The sequence below is a fragment of the Charadrius vociferus genome, unplaced genomic scaffold (genome assembly GCF_000708025.1).
Source record: "Charadrius vociferus isolate BGI_N301 unplaced genomic scaffold, ASM70802v2 scaffold72, whole genome shotgun sequence".
NCBI lineage: Eukaryota > Metazoa > Chordata > Aves > Charadriiformes > Charadriidae > Charadrius > Charadrius vociferus.
In genome coordinates, this window is record NW_009647830.1 from 2,247,000 (window position 1) to 2,258,672 (window position 11,673).

At 40.1% G+C, this 11,673-nt stretch overlaps 1 protein-coding gene across 1 annotated transcript in view; it reads left to right on the forward strand.

Annotated features, from left to right (window-relative positions):
- The window catches only part of FGD6 (FYVE, RhoGEF and PH domain containing 6), a 71,159-nt gene that overhangs the window by 8,708 nt on the left and 50,778 nt on the right, over window positions 1-11,673 (forward strand). Inside the window, 2 exon segments of the mRNA XM_009882648.1 lie at window positions 405-435; window positions 438-2,901. Coding sequence (XP_009880950.1) covers window positions 405-435; window positions 438-2,901 — 2,495 coding nt within the window.

The window sequence follows — 11,673 nt, forward strand, 5'->3', positions numbered from 1 at the left end:
GAAAGGAACTGAACTGTCTTGATAGTTACCCTACCTGTTCTCTTATCTTTGTGGCTTATTATACGTGAGGCACTTAGCATATTGACACCATTTTTAAAAGGTATTGCAATAGTTTGAATTGCAAAACCAGGCTAATCTGATTTGGATATAGTAACATCATACTTTAACATTTGAGCAAGGACATACACTTTCATAAAGTTAAACTGTTTTTTAAGAAACAAGTTACCCTTGAAGACTTTTCCTACCACAGCGTGATTATACCTGTTTAAAAAAAAAAAAAGGCAACTAGTGAAAAAGCAGTAGTGGGAAGGGAGGTGTGCTTTTAAGAGGAAAACGTACACACTGAGATCCTGTAGATCGTGTGATTTAGATGTTACAAAACCTCTAATAATGCTGCGGTGCAGGTGAAGTAGTTCTGTGGGCTGATCATGACTAATGTCTTTGTTTTCCATCCTTCCTAGAAATTAAGAAGCCACCGGTGGCCCCCAAACCAAAATTTGTGGTAGGACACAAGGCGACGCCTCCACCTGTTGCACCAAAGCCTGATGTTGTACTTTCTGGTGTTATACAAGCAGCAAGGAAAACCAAGCCAGCAATTGCACCGAAACCAAAGGTTCTCAAGAGCTCATCCATTCCAGAAGTTAAACCTCTGTCGTCTACACAAAAAAGCACAAAAAGCTTTGAAGAGCACAGGGGAGATTCTTCTCGAACGCTGGACCACTTGAACTATAAAAATGAAGCCTCGGAAGAGAGTACTGATAACAGAGCATATATTCTACCAGTGTCATCTTGCAAATTTGAATGCCTTCATAAGCTTGGAAATGGGGAGAACACCTGTAAAACTCAGATCATTTTCGAGCACTTTGGAAACTTAGAGAACATCAAAGTTGGTGAAAAAACTGCACTAGCTCTGGGGGACAGTCCCAGTGAAAAACTGGCAAGTAGAAATCAGGTGGTTTTGAAAGCCAGCATTCTGGAAGAGAAACTTAAGGACGTTCTAACTCACAGTGTGTTTCCGAACAGTAGTCCTGTGAGGCACAGGTATGCAGACAAACTTGGCAAAGGGGATGGCAGCAGTTCCAAGAACGATGTTAAAATAGAGTTTGTGGAACTTGTACAGTCTTCGTCATCTTCTGACGTAGCTAAAGGGAATCAGCAAAATACTGACGGTAAGCTCACTGCTGATGAGTTTCAGATGTCTGAAATTTGTCCTAGTTTGACTGAAAATAACCACAGTTGCTCGTGCCCATTGGACCAGGAAATCCTGGAAAATGAAAATTCAAGTAGCAATAGTATGTTTTCAGGTGAAATGGGTAAGAAAGCAGATGCTGATAAAACCTCCTCTGAAATATCTTCAGTCCTGATCTCAAAAGTGCTTCCTATCCCTAAGCCAAGAAAGGCACGTGCTGCATGTCTTGTTCGTCAGGATGGCATAGACACCACAGGAGAAGTAACAAAGGAACCATCTAATTCAGAGAAGGATTCCTTTGGGCTTGCGGAACAAAGCTTTAAAAAGCCAGCAAAAATTAATATCCTTGGTCAAAGTGTTTGTTATAACAATAATACAGAAGTGCTTCATCCTGAAAAATGTGAGATAACTCAAAGCAATGCAGACAGAATGCATCAGGTGAAGGAACTTGCTGCAGGAGAGTCAACTTCGCAAAATCTTTTGCCTCAGTTGTCACACAAAGCTTCTGATTTGGTGGAAAGTGTTGAATTTTCTTTAGATGCAGACCATAACTTAATTAACTCCATAGATGAGATGACAGATGATGCCAGTATGCTAGATGCTGTGGACGGAAGGACTAACTTTGTCAGGTGTGATACTTTGTCCATGAGTTTGCCAAAGCAACTCAAATTAACTGGCAATCAGCACTCCTCTGCTTCCAATAGCCTCCATGTTTCCTCACAAAAAGTGGAAGATAAAGAAGTTAAAATAAAGGATGAAAGTTCTCCAAAAATTGTTCCTAAGAAACCACAGAGGCACAGCCTACCAGCTGCTGGCCTGCTGAAAAAAGCTGCATCAGCAGAGCTTGTGGAGAAAAGTTCTTACACCTCCAGTGAGGATAAATCGAACAGTGTTCTGGAAGGATGCCACTTCACATGTCCACCAGCCAAGGAGCAAGGTGCGCTGTCGTCCTGTGACATACCCAAACGTACTTCTGAGAAACCCGTCTGGAAGTTACCTCATCCTATTCTTCCATTTTCAGGAAATTCAGAATCATTAAAAACTGCGAACATTGCTACCAGCTTCAACCACTTGACTGTTGTCACAAAGCCTAGGGCCAAATCTCTCTCTTCTGTGGACGTGGGCAGGACAGACAAGCCTTGCAAAGACCACCAGAAGAAAAATAGCTTGAAAAAGTTTCTCAACATGAAACTGTCAGTTTGCTTAATGAAAAGCGACTTCCAAAAATTTCTGTCTAAAGGCAGCCAGTCAATGGATAGTGCTATTGCCAACCTTTCCACTGGGGAAGGGTATGGAAGTGGTAGCAATCGGAATATAGCATCTGTAGGTAGTGAAAGGAAAGCTAAATCTGCCAAGGTGCTTTCTGTAGAAATAAGTAGTCCAGCATTACAGAAGAAGAGGCAGAGAAACAGAAGTCAACCGGAGATGCGAAGTAACCAAAGGCTGGAGTCTTTAGATGGGCATGTACTATTGGGAGACAACTTGTCACAAATGCATTTGAATTCTGTAACCAGCACTTGTGCTCCAGAGTATGAGAACGTGCGTCACTATGAGGAAATACCCGAGTATGAGAACTTGCCTTTTGCTATGGGTGCTGGGAGAAATCTTTGTTTCGAATGTGACAATTCCAGCGGTGTGGAAGACCAGAGCCCTGGCTTCTATGAGGTTGAGGAGCCTTGTGAAGCTACAAGCAGGCGCTTGAGACTTGGCAGGTAAATTAAAGAGAAAAGGGAAGTTAAACAGGTCCATTGCAACTCTGTTGGTTGTAAACATGTTTAGATGATAACTTGACAGGGTGTACCACCTTCATTTAATGTCAGCAGAACAGTTGTTGCTGAATGTATTTATATGCTTTTGCTGTTTCGAAAACTGCTTGCACTTGGTAAAGAGTGAAGAAAAATAAGCTAGTTATTCCTCATATATGATAAAAATTTGGGAAACTAATGTACGTGCTTTTCCAGATTTAAAGCAAATCATATACAGTCATGTATTTGTATCCAAGAATACTTAAATGGGGGGGAATGAACAGTCTCAGGATGAACTTGAATAAGCACCCACAGAGTGGATAGTTGCTAGGTTTGTAGGGGGAATTAATATATTTTTAGATCAGCTAATAGATCTGGGAAAAGCAGACAAGCTTTTGGGTATGCGAATTCTTCATCAGGTCTTGAAAGCTTTTTGGGTATAACAGAAGATGCTGCCTCCCTGAATATGATGAGTTTTCTGTATCTCCCTGTGCTCCCAGCAAAGCTACTAGTAGGTAGTGTGAGTTCTGCGTGACTCAGAATATTACTGAAAGACGGGGTTAGGTGACTCTGCAGGTTGCTCCTGTGTTTTGTTGTCTCAGGAGGTGATGGAGACAGATAATATCAGCAGATTCAAAAAGGGATTGGACTGAGTCACAGATATATCCAAAACATGCATTATGGAATAGGCAGGAACAGGTCTTTTAATATCTGTAATACTGTGATTGTGGATGCTGGGAAGAGGAACGGGCCACTAAGAGTGGCCAGGCTCATATGTTCTCCCTGAATAGCATTGCTTACTGTGTCTGTCAGAGTGTGGTAACAGATGAAGCATTGTTTTCATCCAGTATGGTATTATTTAACTTATTAACTTCAGCTCATCAGTTGGTCTTAGAGATCCTCAAGATTTATCTCAAACCAGCAAGAAGGATTATGAATGAAATAATGCAGCCTGTATATTTCATAGTCTCCAGCAAACTTCTTTACACTGTTGAGAGGATATGCATATTGACAAGAATAAATAAGCTAGCTTATAGGTAGTCACATTTAACTGCATTTTTCACTGAGAGGTACTCAGCTTCGTTTTATTTTGGATGTGTGTGTAGCAAACATGCATCAAGGAATCTGAGAGGTTGCCATTCTTCAGCGGGAGCATGTCCTCCTATAGGAGGAGACAAATATTTTACGTGGCATCCTGTATTAATAATTGTTTATAGAGTTGACATTCTCAGCATTGGACTGTTTGATAGAAAGAACGAAGCCTTGTTATGGGATGTAAGATTTCTGGTTATGGGCTTGGTATTCATGTTGGTTTTGAGTATTTTTCTTGTTTCTCAGTTTTGTCTTGGTATAGTTTAGGTTCCTGAGCGAGTGTATGCTTTTTGTTTAAATCTGTTTGGATATCTTTTGGGCGTTTTGACCAGGCTTTCTTAGTATTCCCTTGAATCGCTTTACCGAAGAAGGGTGAGACCAAACTTAAATAAGGATCTATTTTATTTTGTGTGTTTCATGTGATCTATTTTGGTTTGTGTTGTGTTTTGGGTCAGGTGAATGTATGTCTTATCTTTGCTTCAGGGAAAGGATTGTTTTGCTATATGAAGTATGGTAGGCATGAGACTGTAGTTGCTCCTTGAGTGAAATTCTGTAGTTTTCTTACCTGGCTGAGCATGAGAGGTTTATAGTTATTCCCTGTCCACACAAATCTTCCCCAGTACCAATGGTGTTTTAAGGGTTTAAATGATCTCTTGCACTCTGGCACATCTGCAACTATAGCTGCTCCCTAAGCTCTGTGTTCTTGACATAACTGGGTTTGTGTTGTATTTCTCTTTTAAAAACACACCATAGAAAACCGTATCCAGAACCCTTTATGGAAGTGTTTATTTTAAATTAGATAGTCAGAAACTACCGTAGGAAACAGTTCATGTGTGCCGTTACTTCAGTAGATCTCAGGGAACAAAGAAATCCCTAGGAGAAAAAAGGACACAACAGGGCAGTGCTCTGCCGACCTGGATCATCTGCCGCTGGAAGAGCAGGTACAGGTGCTCATTTTGGCTCTGGCTTGGGAGGTGTTGTAAGGGTCCTTGCCCAGAAGGAGCCAGGCAGGCAGCTGCTCCTGTTTTCCCATCCGCTGTTATCTCGAATCCTTTGAAGCTTCTTTATCAATGTCGTCTTACCTTTTCTGCATAGTTCTTTAAGAGCTTTTTATCATTTCCTGGGCCAGGTGGTATTATAAAACCGGTTAGAGAAACAGTGCGGATGTTATTGAAATAATTACCGCTCGTGTTTTCCCCAGCCTGTCAGAACACGCACTTAGCTCTTTTTCGTAGATCATGGCACATATAACTCCTGTAATGCACTGCTAATGGGGATCTCAAAGCAAATTATCTTATGATTAAAGCCAACGTACAAATGAGATTGTTCTTCTGAGAAATTCATAGACCCATTGCCTACACTTCTAGTCATAATAGCACATACGCAGTACATTAAGTCTGAATGCCAGGCTTGCCATTACCAGAAGAGTTTGGTCGTGTATTTACCCCATGTTACATTTCTTTCTGGAAGAAGAAATAAAATTTTCATAACATACCCAGTGCTTTGGTGGTTACTGAGGAATTTCCTCCCGATCCCATCTGGTGAAACCAGTATGCTTTAATGGAGAATGGTAATAGCTTCTGACAGTCTTATCCTAAATTCATATGTCTTATTAAATTCACATACGTTTTGTTTGCTTGGACCTTCCCACAGGGATTTAAATGCAAATGGCGGGTCTGGGTAATTAATGGTGGGTTATCAGTTGTCACTTAGGACTTGATTTTTGACTTATTTGATGTCACCCTCCCTTCCACTGAAAGTGGGCTTGGCTTTGAAAGGAAGAGAGCCTTCACACAGTGTGTGAACCACTGAGGTGAGACAGATGCTGTTAATAGGAAACTGATGGATTCTGCTTGTTTTAAGTAGTTTGGGGAAATATTCTCAATAAAGAAAGTAACGACAATACCTTGGGAGCAGATAATTCATGTTTTGTTTCCACTATTGAAAAAAGAAATCTCTTGAAACAGTTTTAAAGGACTGTTTATTTTGTCCTTGTCTACCTGTTTGACTACCAATTTAAAATAGATAATGAAGGTGAATGTGTTATTATGAGGACTCTGTAAACAAAGTGAGTGAAGAATAGATGCTGTGGCATAGAAAATGTACTGTTAAATGTAAAAGAAGTTTTAAATATAATTATCCAATTGCAGATAACAACAGGAAAAGCAGCTCTTTGGGTTTGTTTTTATGAGAAATGAGTGGTCTGAAGAGTGAGGTGAAAAGTCAGTGCTGCTGGTACCGACAGAATTCATTTTAATGTCGTCAGAGACCAGTGGTTGAAATGGTTCTGTTTTGAAGTAACACCATCTTTTTTTAAAGCCCCCTCATGAAAGAGAAATATTTATGCATTAGTTACCTTCTTTTTAGTGACAAACCTTTATTCTGAGGACGACAACAAAATCTTCCTTAGAACCAAAAGTAAAATTTTTCCAGTGATCTAAAGATGCAAAGGAACAGTGAATGTGCCTTGGAACGTCTGTCATGCTGCAGAAAATAAGCTTAAACTTTTCTGGATCTTGTGGGCTTCCTTTTTGTATTTGTTATGTTGTTCTAGGCCAAGAGAATTGTTCTTCAGGTTGAGTGAGTCTGTTCCTTCATCCTTTGGGGAACAGCATGCTGTATTTACTGGCTGCTTTTGACTGTTCCTTCGAGATGTTGCACATGTACATGACTTCTAATTGATTATGATGAAATTTATAGCTGTGTCATTGTGTTTCCAGCTAGAATTTTTCTTTGGAAAGGGCTGGAGGTGGTGTGTGCAATGTGACAACAATCCTTTAAGCTCTTCATGTTGGTTTGACTAAATACTGCTTCCTATTTTCCCCACCCCTGCTGATTTAGAATAATCCATTGGTTTTCCAGAAATTAACATCTCAATGCAAAATGTAAGTTTAGTTTTCCGGACTAAATTCTGCTTTGGTGACTGAGTCCCCAGAGGTCAATTAAATGTCCATGAAAGCCTTCCTGGAATATTAAATTTAGTATTGAAATCTGTGTGGTTAAGCACTTTGCTTTGATACATATTCCTCTTTGATGTACTGAACTTTGTTAGGGTTGAGACATGCTTGTGATGAGCAGTATTACACCAGATAGAGGTGTTGTCATTTAGGGATTGGCCATGTTAGGGAAGGGTGGTTTGGTTTTTTTTTGGCAATTGCAAAATTCCTATTGAAAAACATTTCAAGAGAAACACTAAATTTATAAAATACTCCAAAGTCTAAATAGTATTTAAAAACAGTTTATAAACACTTACGCTGAGATTTGAAAGCACAAAATGCATTTTAGGTATTGAAGGTGTTATACATTAAACCCCACATTTTCTTTTTACTGCATTTTACTGAAGGATATAATTTCCTGATTAATAGAGGCCAGGTACATAGACTTTTTGGATTTCATCTGCTTCTTAAAGATGATAATGGATTAGTTTCTGATCTGAAGAAGGCAGGTTTCTTTTCCTCCATTAGCTGTGCGCTCTTGTCCTGTCTTCCTATCTGCCCCTGTGCTTCTAGCTGGCTTCTGCCTCCCTTAGTTGTATGTAAAATTCCTTCTCTGCAGTTGTACCTCAGGTTTTAATGGAATAGCTTTGATAATATGCTCTTCAGGTTTCCTATCAGGCTTCATTATCTTCAGTCATGTGTTATCACTGGCTTTCTTTTTGTGTTCTGCTTCCTTGAGCCTGCCTTTTTCTCTTCCCCTCCCTACCTCGCTTTCTCACGTACGTGTTATGCAGCTGGTAGGCTTCTGCCAGCTCCGAGGGCTTGTCAGTAAAGAGTGAGTCAGATGGCTCAGATCTCTGCTTCCCGTCCCCCACAAGGCTGAATGCAGAGCCTATCTGGCACTACCAGCTCTGGAGCAGGGAATGGACAAAGCAATTCTTGGCTACTGGACATGAGGAATATGATGTCTTGCTAATTTCTCACATTTTGCTATTTTATGGACTATGCGGTGTCTATTGAGGGTCCAAATCAGTGAGAAATGGAAATATTGGTGGCACTGTTGCTTGGGAATACTGATGTTCAGACACAAGGACTGGGAAGGAATTGGGTGCATGCAGATGGTGGGACCCTCATCCTCGGGCTGTGTGCCACTCTCGGAGCTCCTTCTCTTTCCTGAGTGTTAGTCAAATCAGTGATCTTGGGTCTAGAATTATTCTGTCTATTTTGTAGTGTCGAGTTAATTATTTTATACTGCTAGTGTAGCAGGTGAAACTACATGAAAGACTTCCAGTGAATTTTTTTTTTTCTCAGGAAAGCATATGGGGTGGGTTTTTTTGTTTTTTTTTTTTCTTTCCTTGCAACAATCTTTATGGAAGTCAGTGTCTCCATGGTCTGCTTTTCCGGTAAGCGAAGGAGTTTTCCTTAGTATTGGGGTGGCTTTTGGTCATACAGCTTTATAGTTTAGTCTGCTATAGAACCTGAGATAAAATGCATATATTATAAGAAGAAGATATGCGCTCTGGGAAAATACTTAAATCTTTCAAAGCAATCTGGGCAATTCAGATTTTTAAATCAGAATTCTGATTTTTTAAATCAGAATAAATAGGAACTTTCTTGCTTTAAAAACATCTTGACACACACACTTGTACAAATGTGTTTGAGATGTGCTGATTTCATCTGTTTTGAAGTTAGGAAAGATTCTGAGGTCCGATGCTCTCCCTATCCAACGAAGGAGAGAAAGGAGTTAGAGAACTGCATTTTTCCAATATCAGGTCCATTATTGTATTATACAGTCCAGTCTTGAAAAGGTTTGAAAGGTCTTATGAAATGAAAACAATTGTGAAGGTCTCAGAGACTGTCATAAAAGAGAATTTTTGTCTTTGATGTTTCTTTCATCCCTCTTTCCAAGGGCTCCCTGTTGATTTTGGTAAAAGAAAGAGGTGGACGAAGCGGGTTGACACGGATACAGCACACAGGGAAACTTTTGACAAAGTTGGAGGTGCAGTAACGAAAGATTCTGATTTATCGGAAGGTATTACAAGTGCTACATAAAAATAGATGTGGCTTAAGTTCTTGACATTATCTTTTTACCCAGCTGGGGCTGGATGTGTTTGTGAGTAGGAGAGGGAGCAAGCTGACAGCGGCGATGAGGCAGGCGCTGCTGGGGAGCGCTGCCCGGCTTCTGGGCGAATCCCTCTGCCACTGTGGAGAAGGTTTGGTGGTGACTTTTGTCATCCTCTTGTGCAGTCTAGAAAACTACATCACGTTAACCTTGCAGCCCGTGCAGTCCACATGCATTTAAAGAGACATTTTGAGGGTCAATGCAATGATTGTTACGAACCAAACAATAAACTGCGCTATCCTTCGTTTCCCACCGCAGAAGTGCTCACTGCAGGTGGCAAAAATGCCCTGACTGTGCTATTCCCATCGATCCCCCGGCACAATACAAGGATGTCCTGGTCCTTCCCTCCCGGTGACGTCGCCTCAGCTCAGCGTGTCGGCTCTTGCCTTCAGCCGAAGGGTGGCTTGGTGCAATGTGAGGGAGCCTGAAGTAAGCAAAGCAGCACATTAAAAACCCTGTGTCCTTTAGCCGGCTTCCTAACCCCCCTCTTCATGGACAACAGGAACTCGGGTGTCACGCACTTTCTTGACTTAATCTCCAACGCTTTATCTTTTTCTTTCCTCTTTTATTCCACGTTTGGTTTTTTTCCTAATTTTGGCATTCTTTATATGTATTTCCTTTTCCTTAAGATGGGGGAAGCTCACTTAACATTGCGTATTTGTCACCTGATATTGGCATTTCTCCCCTGCCTCCAACAGGCGCACTCTGGCTCTGGTTGCCAACTGTGGTATAAATTGCAGGTTAATAAAAACGTAGCTCCAGAGAATATGTCATATGTAGAATGGAAAGTCAAATGTGACATGTGAATTGATGAAAGACCCATTTCTGTGCTCAACAACAGCCTTTTCCTGTGGGTTATTTTCAGCGTTGGCTCAGGAAATGTGCTTGTGAAGCTCCATAGTACTCTGGTTATGGTGATATTTTAACTGCAGCAAGGTCTAATGAAATTGCATATGTCAAACAGTAAAGATTTTTTGGGGCATAAGATAAATGTTGGGAAAGAAAGGAATCAAAATATTAACTTCAGGTTTTATTTAAATGCCAACAGTGATACTAATATGCCTTATTGATCCAGTTGAAGGTGTCTTAATGAATAGACTTACAAAACTATGCAGCTATGTTGTTTCAATGCACTAGACAAAATTTAGGTTAAGGAATGCAGGTTTTATGTTAGATGCTAGAATCCAAGAAGTTTCTTTTAAAAATATTAAGTTTACACAAGTTTTAATTTTTCCTTAAAATATCTTTGTGCTTATGAAAAATCTGCTCCACTCAAGCAGAAGTGGACTAGAAAAACCCCACCTCTAAGATGCATGTAAATAAACAAAAGGAGTTTTTATCAAAACTGCCATTTTGGTAGCTACAACCTGAGCCTTATGGCTCAGTGATTTCAACTGCGCAGAGTCCAGTTGATTTTTCTGTTTTTTTTTTTTTTTTTTTTTTTTTTCTCCCAATTGTTTTTTTGGGGGTTGGTTTTTGTCTCCCAATGATGTTCCTGGGGATTGGATGTTCTGTATTGATTTTGAGATGAGATGAGCAGTTTAGAAAAAGTGTCTAAATCCCATTCGATTTCTAATCTGTGCAAAAGATTAGAGGAAGAGAGAGCACAGGTCCAATCTTGCAACCAGCTCAGTTATTCTTTACAGCTAGTAAGTGTTGGTGTCAACCAAACTATTTCAACCTGTTTTTTGGCAGACTACCTAGGAAGCTGTGTCAGCTCCCGTGCATGCAGACAGTTGTGTGTTTAAGAGTTAAGTCACTCCATGTTTATTTTAAATCTAAATGACTACCTTTTGAGTCCTCTGCTACTTGGCTTTCTTTTGTCATCTTCTAGGTATCTGACATGTAAAAAATGGAGTGCAATAGGCTGTGCGTTATTTCTAAATTGAATGAGGAACTGAAGAGCAATTGAATGAATTGAAGTGAGGTATTACAGCCCTGATTTCAGGGATAAAGTCACCAAAAATGGCATAAAAATAATGATCAGTCAATACAGAAGATATTTAGGGCTTTGCATTGACTTTGGTTTTGGTGGAGCTGAAGTAACTGAACATTGGAATGTCATGGTAGCTTTGGCAAGGTAAAACCAATTTTGTTTGAAGTGGGTATTAATAGAAGATTTGGTTCTCACTTGGTCTAAGTTTTCCCTTTCTTATTTGATGCATTTGGTTTGACATTTTTGTCACACTTTTATTATAGTTTTCTAGAAGTCTATTCAGTATGTGCTGGAGTTGTGTTGGTGGTTTTTCTTTTTTTATGGGACTGGAAAGTAAAATGTTATTTTTCTTCTGATCCTGCTGTCCTTTCCCGGTAAACCTTTTCCCACTAGGGTCTGTATTGTGAATTGAGAGACGTTAGAATAGCAGGTCCTGATTGCAAATGAGCACCGTATTTTGGTGGTCCTGTTTTACATTGTTTGTTTTCACTTCCACACCAGGCATTTTTTCCAAAAGTCTTGGCTGTGAGCATTGCTGATGTGCGGCTCTCCCTGTGAAGTAGGGCTGGAAATGAGAATTAATACAGGAAGGCAAAAAAACCCTGTAAATTCTGCAAAGAATTCCTGCTTTACTTACCCTGGGGGGCAGGTGG